The 20,805-nt window shown below is 66.3% G+C and overlaps 1 protein-coding gene across 3 annotated transcripts in view; it reads left to right on the top strand.

Annotated features, from left to right (window-relative positions):
- Positions 1–20,261, top strand: part of LOC121085863 (microtubule-actin cross-linking factor 1-like) — a 36,452-nt gene extending 16,191 nt beyond the window's left edge. For 2 of the 3 annotated variants that reach the window (XM_040588918.1, XM_040588920.1), the window contains 38 exons: positions 735–1,330; positions 1,913–2,083; positions 2,253–2,419; positions 3,395–3,554; positions 3,769–3,853; positions 4,279–4,520; positions 4,777–4,896; positions 5,086–5,193; positions 5,315–5,533; positions 5,754–5,957; positions 6,043–6,274; positions 6,455–6,681; positions 6,772–6,894; positions 7,283–7,384; positions 7,918–8,019; positions 8,721–8,876; positions 9,258–9,413; positions 10,191–10,388; positions 10,465–10,593; positions 10,745–10,915; positions 11,021–11,176; positions 11,488–11,694; positions 11,929–12,048; positions 12,398–12,567; positions 12,856–13,015; positions 13,291–13,488; positions 14,130–14,255; positions 14,618–14,761; positions 15,857–16,045; positions 16,394–16,508; positions 16,597–16,763; positions 17,227–17,389; positions 17,645–17,799; positions 17,880–17,954; positions 18,363–18,480; positions 18,733–18,920; positions 19,001–19,121; positions 19,353–20,261. In XM_040588918.1, coding sequence (XP_040444852.1) covers positions 735–1,330; positions 1,913–2,083; positions 2,253–2,419; positions 3,395–3,554; positions 3,769–3,853; positions 4,279–4,520; positions 4,777–4,896; positions 5,086–5,193; positions 5,315–5,533; positions 5,754–5,957; positions 6,043–6,274; positions 6,455–6,681; positions 6,772–6,894; positions 7,283–7,384; positions 7,918–8,019; positions 8,721–8,876; positions 9,258–9,413; positions 10,191–10,388; positions 10,465–10,593; positions 10,745–10,915; positions 11,021–11,176; positions 11,488–11,694; positions 11,929–12,048; positions 12,398–12,567; positions 12,856–13,015; positions 13,291–13,488; positions 14,130–14,255; positions 14,618–14,761; positions 15,857–16,045; positions 16,394–16,508; positions 16,597–16,763; positions 17,227–17,389; positions 17,645–17,799; positions 17,880–17,954; positions 18,363–18,480; positions 18,733–18,920; positions 19,001–19,121; positions 19,353–19,399 — 6,287 coding nt within the window. In that variant the 3' untranslated portion in view covers positions 19,400–20,261. The remainder of the gene's footprint in view (positions 1–734; positions 1,331–1,912; positions 2,084–2,252; positions 2,420–3,394; positions 3,555–3,768; positions 3,854–4,278; positions 4,521–4,776; positions 4,897–5,085; positions 5,194–5,314; positions 5,534–5,753; positions 5,958–6,042; positions 6,275–6,454; positions 6,682–6,771; positions 6,895–7,282; positions 7,385–7,917; positions 8,020–8,720; positions 8,877–9,257; positions 9,414–10,190; positions 10,389–10,464; positions 10,594–10,744; positions 10,916–11,020; positions 11,177–11,487; positions 11,695–11,928; positions 12,049–12,397; positions 12,568–12,855; positions 13,016–13,290; positions 13,489–14,129; positions 14,256–14,617; positions 14,762–15,856; positions 16,046–16,393; positions 16,509–16,596; positions 16,764–17,226; positions 17,390–17,644; positions 17,800–17,879; positions 17,955–18,362; positions 18,481–18,732; positions 18,921–19,000; positions 19,122–19,352) is intronic. The other variant, XM_040588919.1, reaches the window with a different exon arrangement.
- The last annotated feature ends 544 nt before the right edge of the window (positions 20,262–20,805 follow it).

Raw genomic sequence — 20,805 nt, 5'->3', positions numbered from 1 at the left:
ATGGGCACAAGGGTGTGCACCCAGCGCTGGGCGTGAGGGCTGGGCACTGGCAGCGGTGGGTCTGGGTGCGGGCAGGCGCTGCGGCTGCAGCCAGGCTCTGGCAGGGGGCTGGCGTGGGAGGGTCCTGCCGGGTGGCGCGGGGGGATTTATGGCTGCGGCAGGGCTGGCAGGGTGGGGAGGCTGCCTCCCTGACTGGGCGGGTGGGTGGGTGCTCCCAGACGGATGGCCCCCAGCCCCTCTCCCCCCAGCAGGTCCCCAGGCCGCCTTTGTCAGGCCCTGCAGACAGATGGCTCTTTTCTCCCAGCTCTGCTGGCCTCTGAGTTAATCTAATGGCACAAAGCGATGCCGGTCAGGAGCATCTGCTTGTCTGCCGGGTGCCCTGCGCTGCTTCCCGGTACCCTTCATTTACATGCCTGCTGACGAGACGAGACGCGCGCCTGACGTGCAGGGCCGTACGCCCCGCCATGAACCCCTTGGGGTCCCCTCCTTCCACTTGGTCCTGGGTGACGGCCAGCGCCTTGTCCCTCCCTGTCCCCAGGGCCCCGGCTCTCCGTAGTACTTTGCGGGGGGAGGGGGCTGGGAACCCCCAAAGCCCGTGCAGGAATTTGGGCAGCACCAGCAGCCATCCGAGGCAGAGGCACAGCTGGGAGCAAGGGCAGGAGAGGATACAGGGTCCAGGCACCGTGCAGCCCTGCCGTGGCTCCGGTAATGTGCATCCTCCTGGCTTGTTTCAGGCCGGGATTTGAGGCGGGGGCCCGGCGCCTGTGCCCATGCCATGGGGAACTCGGTGAGCCGGCCCAGCTGCCTGGGCGAGAAGAGCCGGCGGTCAGAGGAGCTCCTCCGGGAGCCGCAGCTCCGGGACCTGGGGCTGGACGTGGGGCAGCCGCCCACCAGGAGCATCGCAGAGGCTTGGCTGGGGCCACCGGAGAAGCCACTGGTGCCAGTGGAGAACGGCTGGAGCCCGGTGCCCGGTGCCAGCTGGAGCCGGCCGGGCAGCCCCGTGCTGAAGCGCAGCCAGTCAGAGATGGCGGTGCAGAACGGGAGCACGGCCTGCATCCCGCTGAAGGGGCAGGTGGGGGGTGCAGCCTGGACCCCACCCCGGGCCAGTGCCCCCCGGAGCACCTGGTCCTGGAAACCTGTCACCACCCGGGAAGTGACGGAGGTGACGGAGGTGACTGAGACCATCGTGACAGAGATTGTGGAGGTGACCGAGTACCCGGCTGGCGAGAAGGGTGGGGAGCCCCTGGTCACCCGGACCGTCACCGTGCTGACGGAGCGTGCGGGGGAGCTCGCGGCTGGCAGCCGCGCTGGACACACGGATGCCGCAGAGGTGACTGTCGGGCAGGGACCCTCGCTGTGGAAGACGCTGTGCCAGTGGGGCTGCTCTGCCAGCACAGTTGTCTCCGTGAGCGAGTCTTGGCTGCTTTTGTCTCTCTTGGCTTGGGCTCATGTGGGGCTGTGCGCTCCCGCCGCTCTCCTGTGCCAGGGGATCTGCGGCCGGGGCATGCGGCCCTTGATGCCCTGATGTGGGCCCAGCTGGCAGCACCCCCCACCTCATTGCTTTGGGGCATCTGGGTGCCAGAGGATGAGACAAGCCCCCTCCTTTCTGCTGCGGCTGATGGGGGATGTGTGTCTGCAGGGGGTCCGCATGGCACGAAGCCCTGGCTTTGCGGAGCCCTGCGGGCAGTGCCCGGTCCTTCTGCCCTGAGGAGGAGCGCAGGTCTGCAGAGAGCCCATCCCCACACAGCCCTGCCGATGGGGCGAGCAGGGGTTGTGGGGGGATGCTGGGGAGGACCTGTCCCCCGCATCACGTCCTGGGCAGGGCATGGTGGGGAGGGGCATACCCCAGCCCCACAGCTGCCCCATGGCTGCCTCCTGCCCAGCCAGGCGGCTCAGCCACCTCTCTCCCCAGGTGTCCCTGCGGGCCGTCCCAGTCCTGGAGGAGTTGACGGGCACAGAGCGAGCCCAGGACACACTGGAGTGCCTGCTGGCCTGGGTGGCGGACATGGAGGAGCTGGTTAGCAACCAGAAGCCACCCTCAGCAGAAGTGAAGGTGGCGAAGGCCCAGCTGGAGGAGCAGAAGGTCAGCAGATCCAGGCTGGCGTGTCCCACCCACGCTGCTCTCCAGCCAGGGATTAGGGGGCCGGGGGGCAGAGCGGCTGTCCCAGGGCTGCTGATTCTCCAGGCTGTGCCGAGGTGGCGTTGGAGGTAGGGGGGTCCCCAGCACAGTGCTATGCCCCACTGCCTTGCAGCTCCTGAAGCGGCTGCTGGAGGAGCGGAGGCCACGGGTGGAGCTCTTCCTGCAGGACAGACCTGTGCCACCAGCGCACGGCTCTGACACGGCGGTGCCTGAGGAGAATGGCAGCCTCTCTGGCCTTGGGGAGAAGTGGGGCAAGCTGATGCAGGAGGCTGAAGCCAGGTGGGTCAGGGCTGAGATCTTCATCAGCTGGGGTGGCAACCGCCTCCCTGCCTGCACGGGCTCTCCCAACAGCTGGCAGCGGGGCTATGGTGCTGTGACCCCCCTGCCATCCCTGTGTGCAGCAGTGGCATGCTCTGCCGGGCTTCTGCCAGGGCTGCCCTGGCAGAGGGACTGTCCCCATCCCACTCACACCAGGGCTGCACCGTGCCCTGCAGACTGTGCTGCCTCCAGCTGTGTGTGGTGCAAGGTTGGTCCCTGCAGCCTCTGCGGTGCTCTGCCAGCCAGGGATGCACCATTGCCTCACTGCAGTGCCCGGCCCTCCCCGCTGCCTGCAAGGGGCTCGGTCTGGAGCGGTTCAGGCCGGCACTGTGCAGGGTGGTGGGTGACAGTTCTGCTTTGGGGCAAGCTCTTGCCATGCCTCTTGCCTGCTTTCCTGGCCCTGAGGTCACCAGGTTTGTGGCTCTATGGCTGCTCCAGCATGAGGCTGTGGAGCACCAGGGCAAGAGCTGGCCCTTTGCTGCAGGAGGCAGGGGAGCTCGCTGGGGTCTCGCTGGGCTTGGAGTGGAGCGGCACGGCCAGGTGCCTCAGTGTGGCCATGCCAGCACTCAGCCTGGTTGGCAGGGTGATACCGGGGCAGGGAGGTCCTGGACAGGTCATGGAGTAGAGCCGGTGCTGGTGCAGCCGGGCAGGGGCTGCCTCCTCCTGCATCCCTGTGTCCTGCATCCCTGCTCAGCCCAGGGCACCTGCCACGTGTCCTTGGAATGCTCGTGGTGCTGCCTGGGCTGAGCAGAGGGATGCTGGCCTCGCCTCCCCCCTTGCATTCAGGGTGGGAAGTTTTGGGGTGGGGAGCACAGGGCAGGGGGACCCTGGATGTGGCTGTCGGCCACCCAGCCCCGGTGCCAGGGGGAGAGGGGGCTTTGGCCCCTGGAGCCAGGGGCTGTGCCCTCCCTGGCTCACCCAACCTTCCTGGCACAGGTACGGCCACCTGGAGCGGATCCTGCCGGCGGCACAGGGCTTCCAGGAGGCTGTGGACTCCTTCCAGGAGTGGCTTGGCACCACGGAGCGGCAGCTGGCTCAGCTTTGGCATGCCAATGGCTGCGTCAGCCGTGTGCAGGACGCCCACCGGCAAACCCAGGTCGAGGCTGGGCTGAGTGCTGGGTGGGCTCGGGCACCTGCTGCAGCACAGGGTGGGGGGCGTGAGTGGGGCTCAGTGGGGCAGGGGAAACCACGAGCGGGGCCATGGGGAGGTCTGGGGTTGGCGGTGGGGACGGGAGGCATGCCGGTGGGTGCAGTGGGGATGTGTGGGGTGATGTCTGCGGCAGCCGCTGCCACGGGAGCCTCTTGCCCAGGCCCTCTGCGAGGAGATTCGTGAACGGCTGGGAGAGCTGGATGGTGCCCTGGAGAGCGGGCAGCGGGTCCTGGAGATGGTGACAGGCGAGTGGGGTCGGCTGAAGTGGTGGCTGCAAGGTCGGGACCACAGGATGTGGGAGGGAATGAGCACAGTGTGCTGCTGCTGTGCTGGCACCAAGGCATGTCCTGGGGAGGTGGCAGCCCACACCAGTGAGGGGACACCTGGTTCTGGGTGTCTTTGGGCCCCTCTGCTCTCCACCGGGTGCTGCTGGCAGCTGTGGGAGGACAGTGTTGTGTGATGGACGTCGGGTAGAGAGGGGCCAGGGGTGTGGTGGGAAATTTTGCCTCCAGTGGGGGTGAGGGACTGGAGCTGGGTCCAGGAGAAGCAGGGCAGGGGCAGGCGCAGGGGAAGATTGGACAGAGTGACTGTCATGGGGGAGGAAGGGCATCAGTGCTGCAGGTCCCCGGCTGCAGCAGCGCTGATGCTGGCTGCACTGCTGCCGCCGCAGGGGAGGAGGCCCAGCTGGCACAGGAGAAGATGGAGTCCTTGAGGATGCGGTATCTCATTGTGGGCCAGAGCAGTGCTGACACCATGCACCGGCTGGGACAGACCCTGGAGGCCTCATCCCGTTTGGGCACTGCCCAGGAGGACCTGGCACTTTGGCTGGGCCGCATGGAGAAGGAGCTGGGCTCCTGGGACAGCCAGCACGGTGGCCAGGAGCCCCCGGTCAGCACGAGCGACAAGGAGAAGGTGCGGGACATGGGGCTCTGAGGAATGTCACCCTCGGCCCCCTTCACCCCTCCCTGGCTCCATGGCATTGCTGCCTGCAGCATGAGATGGGGGAGCTGGGTCTGGAGGGATGTGGCTGAATGGGCTGCACCAGGCTACAGCAGGAGGTCCCGTGCTAACCAGCAGCAGACACACAGGGGGTCTGTGTCCCGGCAAGGCTGCCCTGGTGCGTGTGCTCTCCCTGCCGGCACATTGACAGGTCTCCTCCTTTCTGCAGTTCGAGCAGATCCTTGACTCCCAGCTTGCGCGCTTGGCTGGGCTCGGCGAGCGGCTGGAGGAGATCGGGCGGGTGCAGCTGGATGCCCAGGCCCTCCACTCGCAGCTCTCTGATCAGAAGGTGGGTCTGCAGTGCTGCTCTGGGCCAGGGTGCAACCCACTGGTACCCCAACGCCAAAGGGAAATCCCCAGGGACACTGGCATTGTACCCCTACTCTGCTGGGCTCCTGCACTGACCCCCCAGATCACATGCGCATGGATCTGCCGACGTCTCTGCAGGACCTGACACCCACCCACCTCTGTCTTCCAGCTGCTCTCTGCTGAGATCCTGCACCACCGGGGACTGGTGGAGCGTCTGCTGGGGATCTCAAACCTGCTGCTCCAGTCCTGCCCTGAGCCCCTGCGGCAGCACCTCCAGGTGAGCAGCTGTGCTGGGGCTGCACCCAGTGGGTGCTGGGTGGGATGCTGCCACAGCAGGGCCCCTTGCCCCAGGGGCCGGCCATGCCCCGTGTCCCCTGGTGAGCCATCTGTCTTCACAGCCCTCGGTGCAGGCGCTGCGGGAGCGCATGGAACAGCTTTTCCTGCGCAGTGGAGCCTGCGCCGTGCAGCTGGAGCACGCCCAGTCCCTGCTTGCCCAGTTCTCTGAGGCCCATGAGGAGCTGTTGCCCTGGCTGGAGGAGACACAGGTCATCGGGGTGCAGATTTCCCCCAACGCCATCAGCTATGAGGCCTTCAAGGAACAGCAAGCGCTGCTGCAGGTGAGGGAAGATGGATTCAGCTGGGGCATGGCAAAGGTGAAGGCGAAGGCAGGGACGTGCTTTGCCATCCCACGGGGTTGGGAGCATAGGACAGTGGTGGCAGCACTGCAGGGACCTGGGTACATGCACAAGTACTGAGCCAGGGCAGCAGCACCAGGGCATGTCCCCGTGTGCCCTGTCCTGGACCTGCGTGTGCCCACAGCCTTTCCTCTGCCCTCAGTGCCTTCGGGAGGCCATTGCTGAGCACCGGCCCCTGATGGGGAAGCTGCAGCGTGTCTCAGCACAGCTGGTGGAGCTGAGCCCGGAGCAGGGCGCCCCATTCCAGCAGCGCTGGCAGGAGGCAGAGGAGCAGTACGGCTGCATCCGTGAGCGCGTGTGCCAGGCAGCTGCCCTGCTGGAGGATGCCCTGCCACGTTACAGCCAGGTACAGAGCCAGCACCAGGAGGGCTGGTGTTCCCTGAGGCTTCCCCTCAAGTGACCGGGCTCGTCCCCCCCTACACCTTCCCCAGCTGACTGAGCGCATGGACCTGCTGCTGGAGTGCCTGGAGCAGCTGCAGAGCCGCCTGCAGAGCCAGCCCTCCATCCGTGGTGATGCAGCCCACCTTCGGGAGCAGATCCGTGAGAACAGCCTGGCCCTGGGCGAGCTGGAGAAGCTGGGGGTGGCCCTAGAGACCATCCAGGCGCAGGGCAGCGAGCTGCTAGCCAGCATGCAGGCAGCAAACTCCGATGCTGCTGCCAGAGGTATCGGCATGGAGGGGCAGGCATGGCACCATGGGTGGGTGCGTGTGCATGGCCGTACATGCCGACACACGGGCGTCCCAACGGGGCCGCGTCCCTGCTCGGGGCTGTGTTGGGGTGACTGGTCCTTCACAGCACTTCGAGGGTACCCAAGCTGAGCCCTGTCCCTCTCGTGTCCCGCAGGGATCCAGGAGCGGACGGCGCAGTTGCTGTCCCAGTGGGGCTGCCTGCGGGGCCGCTGCCAGGAGCAGGAGCGCTGGCTGCGGGAGCTGCTGGCGCTGGCTGACCGATTCTGGCATGGTCTCTCCGAGCTGGCCCTGACTCTGAGCGACACCCAGCAGCTGGTGCTGGGGCTGGAGGAGGCCGGTGGTGAGCCTGAGATCATCCGCACACAGCTCCGCACCATGCAGGTAGTGGCTGGGGAGGGGGCTTGGTGGGCAGCCCTGTGGCACAGGCAACCCCGTGGCACAGGCGGCACTGAGCCCGGTCCTGTCCTGCAGGCACTGCGGGAGGAGATCGACTCGCTGCAGGGTGAGCTGGACACGCTGGGCAGCCTGGGCGTGGAGCTGATGTCCTCTTGTGGGGACCCCGACAAGCCCGATGTCACAAAGAGCCTGGATGATGTGAGTGCCGATTGGTGTGGGTCCAGTGAGGGACGGGGTCCTGGGTGCGTGGGGAGGGTGCTTTTAGGGATGGGAGGTCCCTGGGGCTGTGCCTTAGTGGGATCCTGGAGAAGGGGCAGATGTGTCCCCAGACCCAATGTCCCCTGGATGTCCTGGGGCTGGGCTGGATGGAGGGTGGCTGTCCCAGGCTGCTGTGCCTGCACAAGGGGCCGCGTGCCATTCCTCACACCCTGTACTGGTGCCTGCTGACCCCTGCGCGGTGCCACTGCCCCTTGCACCCCACACACTAGTGCCAGGCATGGTGCTGCTCACCCCCATGTCCCGGACCCCTGACCCTCGTGCCCCTGACCCCCCGCGCGGTGCCGCTGACCCCCGCGCCCGGCCGCAGCTCTACTCCTCCTGGCACAGCCTGAACAAGGTGTGGACGGAGCGGTATGCCCGCCTCGAGGAGCAGCTCCAGACCTCTGTCAGCTACCAGGAGACCATGCAGGTGGGGTGCTGGGGGTTCGCTCGGGCAGACACCCCACATAGGGGCCTGCCCCGCAACCTGCATCGCCCTCCCGTTCCCACTTGGGGGTGTGAGGGGCTGTGGGGCCACCATGGTGGTCCCTGGGCATGGCTGAAGGCAGGACCTGGCAGTGGGGCCCGCAGTGGAGCTATGTGGCGGTGCAGGACTATCGGAACATGGAGCTAGCTGAGCTATAGGGTCATGATGCTGCTGTGGGTGGGGGGCTTGCTGGGGGGGGATGGGCAATGGGGCGGGCTGTGCCCATGTCCTGGCCCAGTGTGGCATGCTCAAATCCCTCAGTGGGGCTAGGGATGGAGCACGCCCCTGCCCTGTGCTCCAGCCCTCCTTGGGGACCACGGTGGGTACCAGCCCCACTCCTGGCGCAGGGGGCAGCATGCCTGTGCCCCTCAGGACGCAGCTGGCATTGCAAGGCTGGCGTGTTTGGTGTGTGGGGACAGGGATGGGGGCTCAGGCCTCCCACCCTCCCTGACCCCATGATCTCTGTCTGTCCCCAGCGGCTCTTTGAGTGGCTGGACACAGCTGAGCTGCGCATGGCGGAGGAGTTCCTTGTCGGCGGGGACCTGGACCTGGTGCAGCAGCAGCTGGCGGAGCTGAAGGTGAGCTGTGCTGCAGGATGGGGCCCTGAGCCCTGGGGGCAGGCAGGGGGGCAGTGGCGAGGGTAAGCGGGATGGTTGGGGCAGCAGTGGGATGAAAGTGCGTCATGTTGGCCAGTGCCCCCATGGCACCTGTTCATGGTGGGCGCTGGGTGGCCAAGTCCCACCTGGGGTGGTCAAATCCTGCCCCTTGCCAAGACGCCCCGAGGGGCAGGGCTGCCTGCTTTCCATGAGGAGTGCTGAGCCGAGGTGCCTGTACCAAGCGTGCCGTGCTGTGCCGTGCCATGCCAAACAGTGCACTGCATGTCACACCCAGCTCTGCCGTTTCATGTCATGCCATGCCATGTCATCCTATGCCATGTTGTGCCAAACCAGACCACATTCTGCCATCCCGTGCTGTGCTGTGCCATGCCAAACATGCAGTGCATGGCAGACCCAGCTCTGCCATGCCATGCTGTTCCATACCAAACCAGACCCAGCTCTACCATGCTGTGCCACGCTGTGTTATGCCATGCCATGCCATTCTGTGCCAAACCAGACCATGTTCTGTCATGCCATGCTCTGCCATGCCAAACCATGCAGCTTGTGCCAGACCCAGCTCTGTGCCATGGCATGTCATGCCATACTGTGCCGTGCCTGTTGATGTGGCAGATCCCCATCTCCATGTGTGGGGCTGGGGTCACCCACTCATTGCCATCCCACAGGAGTTCAAGAGGGAGCTCTACCAGTGCAAGGTTGACGTGGAGAGCCTGCGGCACCAGACCAGCCTGGGGGGCGCAGGGCAGGGGGACCCCCCGGCTCTGCTCAGTGACTTCCGCCAGCGCTGGGACCACCTGGAGGAAGAGATCGTCAGCCGCCAGGTGTGGGGGCCAGCCATTGCAGGGGCATCCCAGGCGTGGGGCAGGGCTGGGTGTGGGGCACTGCTGTCCTGGGCACGGGGGCTTGGGGGCTCTGGGAGGTGGTGGTGGCACCCGAGCTGTTGAGCACATCTGCCACTGGCGCAAGGCAAGAGCCGTGGCAGTGTGGGTGCGTGGGGTGCTGTGTGGGTACTGGGTATGTGGGGGCTATGTGGGCGCATGGGGTTCCATGTGGGTGCTGGGTGTGTGTGGGGCCGTGCAGGCTCTGGGCACATGGTGCTCAGGGCACTGTGGGTGCATGGGGCCACACGGGTGCTGGGTGCGTGGTCTGGGCTGACATTGCTCCCACCAAACGGGTGCCCAATTCCACCCTTGCTGGGACAGCACCAGCTGGAGGCGGCTCTGCTGGGCCTGGGGCAGTTCCAGCACCAGCTGGAGGAGCTGCTGCAGTGGCTGTCCCGCACCGCCGAGCAGCTGCAGGGCCCGACACTGCTACGCCTCGACCTGCAGAGCTGTGAGATTGAGCTGGCCAAGCACAAGGTGAGGGCAGCGGTGGGATGGGGCTGCCCACATGGTGCATCCTGGGCTGCTCTGACAGCCAGGTGTCTGTGTGGGGACATCTCACCCAGGGGACGTGGCACAGTCTTGCTGTGGGGCCACAGCCTGGTCCCATTGCACAGGAGGTCCTGGTCGTGGTCCTCCTGCTGTGGGGATGCATCCTGGCTGCAGGGTGCTACCCAGCCCCCTCCTCCTGGCACTGCCACTGAGCCCCAGGGCAACAGCGGCCGGGTTGAGCAGGCTGTGGCTTGAGGTGGGCGGCGTGAGAACGCGTCCCCTCCCGCGGTGACAGCATGGAAGGAATGAGCTGTCTCCGTGCCTGCCGGGAGGCGGCTGAGGCCACGGCCAGCCCAGAGCCGCTTCCCCTTGCCTGGGCACGCTCGTGCAGTGACGCAGGTGAGGTGCTGTGAGGTGCGGGCTGGCCCTGTGCCCAGAGGGGGTCACACACAGGGGGTGGCCTTGGTGTCCTCTGTGCCCTGTCATGGCAACCTCCCCACGAAGCAGCAATTTTGGTGCCTCACACCTGCCCCGTGCCATGCTGAGGACAAGAGCCAAGGTGCTGGCTCTGGGGTATCCCTGGCTGTCGTCCTCCCCTGGCGTGGCACTTCCCAGACCCCAGCCCTGTGGGGCTTCTGGTGCCACGATGGCAGCATTGATGTGGGCAGCAGAGGTGGCCCAGGGTGAGTGGCTTTGCATGGCATAGCATGTGGGGTGCTCCCCGCCATGGCACTGCCTGTGATCACGGTGCCCCATCCCCAGGTGCTGCGGAACGATGTGATGTCCCATGCTCACACAGTGCAGTCTGTCAATGAGGCTGGGCAGGGCTTGCTGCTCTCCAGCCTGGGGGAGAGCGTGGAGGGGCTCCAGCGCAGCCTGCAGCAGCTCAACCAGCGCTGGGACCTGGTGCAGAGCGAGACCGAGAGCCGCCAGCTGGAGCTGGAGAACAACCTCAGCCAGGTATGGGGCACTGCATGCTGGGGCTGCCCACCGTAGTGCTGCCAGGGGCAGTGCTGACCCCCTATGCCGCCCCCAGGTGCAGGACATCACGCTGGAGATCACGGAGCTGCTGCAGTGGCTGGAGCAGGTGGAGCTGCAGCTCTTCTTCTCCAAGCCGGCATGGGGCCACCCGGACACCACCAAAGAGAAGCTCACCGCACACCTGGTGAGCGCCAGGGCTGTGCAAGACCCCCCCTGCACTGCAGGGCCATCCCTGAGTGTTCCTTGGGAGGTGTATGGGTGCCCCAAATCCGTCCCTGTCCCCATCCCTGTCCTTCGGGGCAGTGACCCCGGGGCTCCCCGCCACCTCTCGGCAGGAGCTATGCAAGGAGATGGAGTCCAAGCAGGAGGCATACAGTGGCGTGCGGGAGCGGCTGCAGCGGCTTCTGGCCTCCTATCGCGCCGGCCGGCCCTGCAGCACCGAGCACAGCCTCCGCATCCTGGAGCAGAAGTGGGAGAGCGTTCATGCTGAGGCCCAGGAGAGGAAGGTGTGCAGGGCAGGGGGTGTGCTGCCTGCCCAGGGGTGCTGACCCTGCCCCGGCTCTGGTAGCTGCGGGTGCCTGTCCCCATGAGCACCGTCCCCCTGCCTGCAGGAGCGCCTGTCCGAGGGGCTGACGGTCACCACTGAGTTCCACGGCACCATGCAGGACCTGCTGCGCTGGGTGGCTCACACCGAGGAGCTCCTCAGCTCCCCTGCGCCGCCCAGTTTCGTCCTGGACACTGTCACCGCGCAGATCCAGGAGCACAAGGCAAGTGAGGCTGAGCTGGTGCAGCGGCCTCCCGCCTGCTGCCCAGGTGTGCCCCCACGCTGCCCAGCACCGTGCCCTGAAGCTGGGGCTGATTCCCTGGGGCTGGGTCAGCCTCGAGGGGTCCCGTGTGGCGGCAGCAGTGCCAGTGGCATCGGCAGCAGCGATCTCCCCGGGCTGGCAACGGGACGTCTCTCCCTGCAGCAGCAGAGTGAGGCGGCTCAGCACCCTGTGCAGGTGCAGGCTGTGCTGGGAGGCTCCGCTCCTGTCCTGGGGCTGTCTGCATGCCCCCAGCTGCCTCCACTCTCCCACAGGCCCTGGTGAAGGAGGCGAATGCCCACGGGGAAAAGCTCAGTGGCCTGGAGGCTGTTGCATCTCGCTTGAAGGACTTCAGCAGGAAGCAGGATGGTGCCGTCATCCAGAACCTGGTGCTGACGGCCAGGGAGCGGCTGGGGAAGGTGCTGCAGCGAATGTCGGAGCGAGGGGCGGCACTGGAGGAGGCCCGCAAGCGCACCAAGCAGGTACTCAGCTGCTGTGCCAGGTGCCAGGGGATGCAGGTCCTGTGGGGAGCTGTGCCGGTGCAGGGGCCATGCAGCTCCAGCTTGGGGACCATGCTGTGCTGGTCCGTGGCTTGTGCTGAGGTGGTGCACGGGCCATGCAGCCCTGTTGTGTGGGTGCTGTGGCTCTTTGCCCGGGTCGCCCTGGCCCTTGTTTTGCACACAAGAGCCCCTCTGCACCCCTCTTCTCCATTTCAGTTCAGCGAGTCCCGGCGGCTGCTCCTGGACTGGATGGATGAGGTGGAGCAGAGCTTGGAGGTGCCGCAGGACACTGCCACAAGCCAGGAGGAGATCAAGTGCCAGCTGGCTGAGCACAAGGTGGGGGGTCTGCCCCACTCCCCGGCCCTGTGGAGATGGGGAGGGGGTCCCAGTGGGCATAGCTGTGTAGCTGTGGGCAGTGGGGAGCAGAGCTGGAGGGCTGTGGGGTGGCCAGGGAGGGGGCTCCCCAGCTCCCAGCGAGACAGCAGTGCCCCGATGCACCCAGAGCTGTGGTGGTCAGATGCCTGTGGGGACACCTGGGGTGGGGAGAGCCCTCCACCGAGGGGCAGCAGCACTCCAAGCTGCCCCGCAGCACTTGGGGAGGCAGGAGTCTCCCCGCAGCCTGCCCACCCTGGGACCAGCACCCACACGCCGGGGGTCCAGGTGGGATCACCCCCTCTGCCCATAGGCTTTCCAGAAGGTGCTGCGCTCAAAGCGGCCGGTGTATGAAGCCACGCTGCGGAGCGGGCGAGCGCTGCGGGAGAGAGCCCGTCTCCCTGAGGACCTGCAGCCGCTGGAGGAGCTGCTGGGGGAACTGAAGGAGCGCTGGGATGCGCTGTGCAGCCGGGCTGTGGAGAGGTGAGGCTGGGATGGCACGGGATGGCATGGGATAGGGTGGGATGGTCCCAGACGGGGTTGTGGCATTGCCCTTCCTCCTTGGGTATCCCACTCCCTGCTTTGGGACCCCTGCCCCAGCACCACGGGGCTCTGGCTATGTTGGGTGCAGCTGGGATCCACCCCTGGCCATAAGTGAGCCCAGGCACTTACAGCCACGCTGCTGGGCTCCCCATGGGGCGGCTGTTCCTGGCACCGCGGCGCTGAGTGGCACTGGGGCACTGCTGGCATTGCCTGCACCCGTCCTTGCAGGCAGCACAAGCTGGAGGAGAACCTGCTCTTCTCGGGCAAGTTCACAGATGCGCTGCAGGCTCTCATGGACTGGCTGTACCGGGCCGAGCCGCAGCTCAGCGAGGATGTGCCTGTCGGAGGGGACCGGGACCTGGTCAGCGACCTGATGGACAAGCACAAGGTGGGTGTCCCCAGCCACGTGGGGAGGTCCCTGCCCTTTGTCGGCCCCTGGGCAGCCCCGGGCTCTGCACCAGCCCTGCCCACCCTCCATCCCGGGGCAGGAGCCGGGCACAGGATGGGGCTTTGCCCACTGGAGCAGCCCCAGCTTTACCTGAGCCTGCGCTCCCAGTCCTTGGGGCAGTGCTGGAACACCCCATGTACCCCACTTAACGGGCCAGGCAGGGTGCTGGCTCCCTCCTCAGCATCTCCCACCCCATCCTGCCCTCCCCTGCTTAGGTCTTCCAGAAGGAGCTGGGCAAGCGAGCCAGCTGCATCAAGATGCTGAAGCGCTCGGTGCGGGACCTGACCCGTGGCAGTAGCAGCGTCGATTCCCAGTGGCTGCAGAAGCAGATGGAGGAGCTGAGCACCCGATGGGACCTGGTCTGCAAGCTCTCCGTCTCCAAGCAGGCTCGGCTGGAGGCCGCACTCCGGCAGGTGAGAGCCAGCTGAGCCAGTGGGGTGGCAGGGGGGCAGCAGCTGGTCCTGAGTGGAAAAGTCAGGGTTGCAGCTGGTGCATCCTGGTGGGAAGGCTCTGCAGGCAGCCCTGGGCATGTGGAGTGCCCAGGGCTGTGTGTGGCTGTGCTGTGGGGTGCTACATGGTATGCCCAGGCTCTGCGTGTGGCCGAGCCGCGGGGTGCTGCATGGGGTGCCCGGGCAGTGGGTGGCCGTGTGTTGCAGGGTGCTGTGTGGGGCTCTGTGTGGCTGTGTTGCAAGGTGCCATGGCCGGGTGCCAGGCTGGTGCCTGTTGTAAGTGTGCCTGTGTGTGGGGTGCCCGGGGCAGGACAGCTGCACGTCGCAGGGTGTGCTGCTCGGTGGGGAGGTACTTGAGTCCCAGGTGCCAAGCTGGGGTGAAGACCATCCTCTCTGTCCTGCTGTGGGGTTCGAGCTGGGCTGGCAGCAGCTTTCTCTCAGGGGCCTGGAGCTGCACAGTGAGCTGCCAGTGCTGGGTACTTGTCTGGCCCTGGGCAGGAACAGCAGCTGCAGGGCTCGAGGTCTGGCTGGGGGGCTCAGGGGCTGGGACCTAGGGCTGCAGCTGCAAACTGGGTGCTGAGCAGGTCCCTGGCTGTCCATGGCAGGCAGAGGAGTTTCACACCCTGGTGCACTCCTTCCTGGGTCGCCTCTCCGAGTCAGAGAAAACCCTCAAATATGGTGTCTTCCCCGAGGAGGAACTGGCTGTACAGGAGTGCCAGAACCAGCTGCAGGTGGGTGCCTGTCCCCACCAGCCCCCACCTCCAGGTTGGCTCCATCCTTGCCCTGGGACATCCTGTTGCTGGGGTCATCTAGGACATTGCCAGAGCGTGGGGTCCACCACGCTGAGACATGTTGGGTCCCATCACACCAAGACATGGGATTTGGGGCACGAAGCACCCTGAGGTGTGGAGATTTGGGGTCCTCAGCACCCCATGCAAAGACAGCTATGCTCAGGGAATGTGCCCGCTCAGCCCAGTGCCCTTGCCCTGCCTTTGCACCCATCTGGGTGGAGGCTGGTCCCTGGAGTGCTGGAGGGTGCAGTGGGGTGCAGGGAGCTAAGACCCGGCAGTACCACAGTCTGTGCACCCTGCAGGAGCTGATGAAGTCCCTGCAGTGCCAGCAGCTGGAGCTGGAGTGCATCACCTCACTGGGGGAGGAGATCCTCTCCACCTGCCACCCGGACTCTGTCATCACCATCAAGTCCTGGGTCACGGTCGTCAAGAGCCGCTTCCAGGAGGTGAGCAGGGCACCCCTTCTCCATCCCTCCCTGGATGGGGAGCAGATCTGCACCCATGCCTGGGACTAGCACAGCCTCCCGCCTTTCCCACCGCCGGTGCCTCTTTGGCACAGCCCTCCTGCCCGGTGCATTGTGAGGGGCTGGGAGTGTTTGGTCCCATCCCTGGCCGACACATACAGTCTTGGTCTTGCCAGTGACCAGCTGGCCCTTGCTTGGCTCCTCCTGGCCTTCCGTGAGCTGCTGGGATGTACTGCCCCTGCCAGCCCTGCTTGCCCATCCTGGGGCCATGCTGGGGGTCACCAGGCACCTCTGCAGTTCCACCTGTGTGGTGGTGGCTCACTGCTGTGTGATGGCAGATGCCATGCAGCCCAGGCAGGGAGTCCCCTAGGAGCAGTGTCCTGAGGAATCCCCATCCCAGACTCCGCTCCTGCAGTGGCTTGGAGGCTCGCCCCAGCCATTGTGGGTTTGCAGGTGAGAGTGCTCCTGGCTCCCCCTGAACGGGTCTGACAGGTTCAGCCGATCCCTCGACCTCATCTACACAAAGCCCTTAGTGAGCAGAGATTTTTGGTATCTGATCTGGATCTGCCTTGGGGTCTGGCCTCCCTCAGGGCTGCTCTTCTCACCCCTCACCTGGATAGCAAGGATGTGGCCCAGCCCCGCTGTGAGGGTAGCCACCACGTCCACAGAGGCACAGACCTGGGTACTGGCACGTTCGGCCACTGTCTGCAGGGACGTACCAAGGACTGGCGCTCAAAGCAGCGGCAGCAGCACCCCAGAGCTGCAAAGGCCCCTCAGCAGATGAGGGGCAGCACTGGCAGCCCTGCAGGAACTCGGGCCTGCCCCATGGTCACGGGTGGGCCATGGAGCCTCCATGTCCCTGCCCCATAGTCACTGGGGCTGCTGCCCGGGGGTCTGTGTGCCTGCCCCATGGCAAGGGTGGGCCAAGGCGCCCCGTGCAGAGACTCCTCCCCACTGAAGCAATGGCCCTGGGATGCCCGCTCGGGGCTGCAGGTGCTGGGGTCCATAGCAGGGCAGCTGGCCCCGTGCCCCCCGCTGCCAGCCCCCGTGGCCCAGCTCCCCTCGCCATGCCCACAGGTGCTGAGCTGGGCCCAGCAGCAGGGCGAGCGGCTGCAGGTGCAGACGGCCAGCCTCGCGGCCGAGCGGGAGGAGATGGCCCAGCTCATTGACTGGATCACAGCCGCCGAGGAGGCGCTCAGCCTGCGGGACCAGGAGCCGCTGCCTGAGGAGGCTGAGCAGCTGGAGGAGCTCAATGCCCAGCACACGGTAAAGGACCCTGCGCCGGGGGCCATGCTTGTCCCCCCTAACCTGCGTGGCCCTGGGCAAACACTCAACCCAACCAAGGACTTTCAGGTGCACCAGGCTGAGGCTATGGGTGCAGCCTCTGCATGCAGCCGTGATGTGGAAGCACCTTTCGGGCGTGGCAGCAGCCACATCCCAAGCCCACTGGGTCTGTGGCAAGGACTGCTGATGCAGGAGGGTCCTGGGGAGGGGGAAGAAGGGCTGATCTGTGGGTGACTGTGCTCCCAGCTTCAGCCCCCTACCCCAGCTGTGCTGGCAGGGCACGCCTAGGGGACAAGCTGGTGGGCACTCAGCGCCGGTGCTCTGTGGCAGGTCTTCATGGAGGAGCTGAACCGTAAGCAGCCTGACGTGGAGAAGGTCACCAAGAGCTGCAAGCGGAAGCTGGCCACAGAGCTGGGCCCGCCAGCTGCACGCCGGCTGGCCACACGTAAGGATCCCCCCGCCTTGCCCCCTGTGCTGCACCATGCCCTGGGACCCATGGCTGTGCCCTCACCGCATGTCTTCGCTGGCTGCAGGGCGCCGCAGCACAGGGAAGGCACAGGGCACACCGGTGGTGCCGCTTGGGGGGCTAGAGCCCCAGACACCCCTCATGGCCCAGCTCCTGCACCGCTGGCAGCAGCTCTGGCTTCTGGCCCTGGACCGGCAGTACCGGTTGGAGACGGCCCTGCAGCACCTGCGAGAGGTAGGGGCAGCCCTGGTGGTTCTGCAGCCCCAGGTGGGTGTGGACAGCTTGTCTCACCTTCTGCTGGTGGGAGCCTCTGGCCTTGGGTCAGATGCTGGTGGGGAAGGTCCTCAGGGTCAGTGGGATGGAGCAGGCAGTGCCCAGGAGTCTTCCCAGATCCTGTCCCTGCAGCTGGGAGTCCTGGTGCATCCCTGTGGGCTGGGGTGAGTGCACCCCTGAGAGCCAAGAGCCAGCTGCTGGAGCCAGCGCTTCCCTTTGCAACCCAGAGCTGGGCTCCTGGGCAGAGACCCCTCTGCCAGCCTCAGTGGTGTCAGGGCTGGGAGCAATCCGGCTGCACGGCAGCGAGGCTGAGCCTGAATGCGGGTCCTGCGAGGGGCAAAGCACGGTCACCCAGGCTGACATGATGGGGGTTTAGGGGGGTCTGTCCGGCTGGTGCGTTAATTCCTGTCTGTGCCTCTCCGAGCTGGAGGAGTTTGCTCACTTTGACTTTGGGGTCTGGAGAAAGCGTTACATGCAGTGGATCAGCCAAATGAAGTCCCGTGTCCTGGATGTTTTCCGAGGCATCGACAGGGACCAGGATGGGCGCATCAGCCAGCGAGAGTTCATCGAGAGCGTCCTCTCCTCCAGTGCGTGCCCCCGGGGCTGGGGTGGGGTGGGCTGGGGCTGGCTCGTTGGGCTCCTGCACCCCACAGGGCTTCCCCCCTCCCTGAGAGCCTGGGAAAGGGCACTGTGGGGAGATGGGGGGCAGTGCTGGCAGAGATGGGGAGGGACAGGGTCTGCCAGCCAGGATGCCCCTTGGAGGGGGCCAGGATTTGGTGCTGACACCAGCTAGCTTTGGTACAGGGGTGCACAAGGCATGGTGGTCCCCTTCCCCCCTGCAGAGTTCCCCACCAATGTCTTGGAGATGAATGCTGTGGCGAGCATCTTCGACATGAATGGTGACGGCTTCATCGACTATTATGAGTTTGTCAGCGCCCTGCACCCCAACCGGGACCCACTGCGCCGGATCGCTGACGCTGACCAGATCCAGGATGAGGTATGGCAGCAGGGCTGGGCCTGGGGCTGGGCAGGGTAGCGGGCCCCGCCGGGGGCCTGAGCCAAGTGTGCTGTCCCCAGGTGAACAGGCAAGTGGCCCAGTGCAACTGTGCTAAGCGCTTCCAGGTGGAGCAGATCAGCGCCAACAGGTACCGGGTAAGTGCCAACCCACGCCACTGCTGCCACCTCCTGCTCTGCCACCACGGCCAGCAGCCCCTGTTCCCCAGCTGGGGTCCTGGGATTGCTCTGACACCTGTGCACAGCCTGCACCATGCAGACATCCCACAGCTCCCTCTGCGCTGTGGCTCCCTGCCCCAGACCCTTTGCGGCAGTGGGGGGAGGGCACATCCCCGTGTCCCATGGCATCCCTGGCCACAGATGCTGCACACTGTGGCACAGCAGGAAGGGTAGTTGTGGTGGGAACGGAGGTGCCACAGGGGACCCAATGGGCTGGTGATGGGCAGATCTGGGTGCTGGTACCTGCTCTGGCACACCCTCCCTGGCTCCCAGCCCTGCCAAACCCCACTGGCCCCTGCCTTGCCCTGACATCCCTCTCCCCCACAGTTTGGGGAGTCCCAGCAGCTGCGGATGGTGCGGATCCTGCGCAGCACCCTGATGGTGCGAGTCGGTGGGGGCTGGATTGCACTGGACGAGTTCCTGGTGAAGAACGACCCCTGCAGAGGTGGGTGTGGATGTCCCACACTGGGCATGGGGCACCCATGGCCAAGGGTCTGCAGCGGACTGAGGCCAGGAGAGCCCTGACATTGGTGTGGTGGGCATCCCTGGGCCCCGGTGGGATATCTGTGGGGCCATGTGGGTCGGTGGTGTCCATGTGGGACACAGCGCACTGGGCTCCCCAGGCTCTCACACTGCCCGGCCTGGGGCCGCAGGACCTCCAGCACCAGCCCCACTCACCACCTCTTGTCATCTCCAGTGAAGGGAAGAACCAACCTGAAGATCAACGAGAAGTACCTGTCCCCAGACGCCTTCGGGGCCGCTGCAGCTAAGTGTGCGGGGAACCAGTCGGCCCCTTCCTCCAAAGTGCTGTCCCCTAGCCGCTCCAACTCCAGCCTCAGCCTCTACAGCAGTGCCTCGGCCCCCAGCAGCCCCCTGGCCAGGAAGGTAAGGACTGGAGAGCCCCTCCAGAAGTCCTGAACCCCCCCAGCCTGACCACCACAGGTGCTGACCCTCTCCCTCCCCAGTCGGTGCTGCGGAGGACGCGCTCCGGAGATCGGTGCCCCCGCTCCCGCGGCTCCCTGCTGCCTGACGGAGGTGAGCTGCAGTTCACCGCAGCCGAGGAGAGCCTGGCTGTGGCACCCCCAGGTGAGAGCCGTGCCACTGTGGGGGGTCCCCTGCCCGCCCTGGCCAGCCTGCTGCAGGCTGCACCTTGCTCGCCCCACAGGGCAGGGGACTGGGGGGCTGCGGGGGGCCGTTGGGCCTGGGGAAGCACAGAGTCAATGGGGTGGTGTGGGACAGGGCAGTGGGGCTGTCCCCCAGCCCCTGGAGCGCCAGTGCAGGAGGGCATGCTGCTCCAGCGCTTCCATGCCCTTGCAGAGCCGCCGGAAGGGTCCCCGCCGGAGCGCTGCAGCCCCTGCCGCTGAGCCCCCCCCAGCTGCCCACCCTACGCCCAGCACCCTTGGCCGGCCCCACTCAGGACTCTCCTCCCTGGCGGCTGCCCGCCCCGAGGCTGGAGGTTGGCAAAGCCGTGGCCATGCGCCCCAAGGGTCTCCGGCCCAGCGCTGCGGCCCCCCAAGTGGGCACCCACCTGCAAGGGCTGAGCTGTCTGTCCGTCAACGATTCCGCTGGGCCTGGCCCCAGCCTATATGCAAGCATCCCCTGACACACACCAAACCGCCCCTGGGCTCTGGCTGGCGCGGCCCCACGCCCCACCAGGCACCGCGTGGGGGGCCAAGCCCCGGTACCCCACTCCAAGCACCCGGGGCAGCTGCCGGCAGCATCCTGCAGCTGGAGGGTCAGCCAGGGCTGCGGCAGCCCAGATGCTCCTGGGCTGGGCCCTATCCGTCTCCCCTAGGTTCCTGCGCTGTGGGGGTGACTGCCGGTGGCCCCGGGCACTTGGCATTGCTGGCGAGGGGGTCCTCTGTCCTGCCACCTGCATCCTGGTGGGAGGTGGCTGGGCTTGGTACCTGGGCACCAGGGCCCCTCGCTGGATGCAGAGCCCCGTTTCTGGTGCTAACCCTCACCCCTTGGGCCTTCGGTGTGTGCACACGGGGCCCCGGCTACAGCTGCCCCCACAGCCCCCGGCAGGGTTGGGGCTGCCACAGGCTGGGGGTCCCTCGTGCCTGTGCCCCCATCCCGCCTGCAGCACCCGTGGGTGGTGGGACCCCTGCCCCGCTGACGCATGCTCACGTCACCCTGCTAACCGGACAGCAGTAGAGCTGAATGTAACCCTGGCTGGGCACAGCCCTGCCAGCCACAATAAAGAGTAGGTTTCTTTTTCTATGAGCACCTGGGGCTTGCTGCAGTCTGTCAGTCTGTCTGTCTGCTCATCGCGGCTGCTGCGGCCAGGCGGTGCGGGGCCAAGTAGCATTGCCAAAGCTGATGCACATATGGCCCGGCATGGTGGCACGCAGTGGCCAGGGATGGCTGGGTGTGCCTCCAGCTGGGTGCCACCAGCAGACGCCTGGCGCCATGGCTGGCAAGCCCGGGGTGTTGCAGCGGGTGCCAGCGGGCACCACGCCGTGTTGCCTCCTTTCTGAGGAAAGCATTGCTGGGATTCCTGCTGTGCCCCAGCACCTCTGCCTGGGGCTGGGAGTCCACACCCACAGTGGGCAGCTCTGGGAGATGCCATGTCCCTATCCCTGTGTGCTGGCTGCCCTTCTGCCACCCTGTAGCTCTGAGGGCACCGGCAGTGTCCATGCGGTCCCTGGCCAGCGTGGTCCCCTGTAGCACTGTGTCTGTCTGCCCGGTCCCATGCTGGCGCAGCTGGGGGACAGTTGGGATGGGGTATGGCTGTAGGTTGGGGTGGGGTGAGGTGTCTGGAGACACT

The sequence above is a fragment of the Falco naumanni genome, chromosome 3 (genome assembly GCF_017639655.2).
Source record: "Falco naumanni isolate bFalNau1 chromosome 3, bFalNau1.pat, whole genome shotgun sequence".
Taxonomy (NCBI): Eukaryota; Metazoa; Chordata; class Aves; order Falconiformes; family Falconidae; genus Falco; species Falco naumanni.
This window is presented reverse-complemented; position numbering and strand designations above follow the sequence as displayed.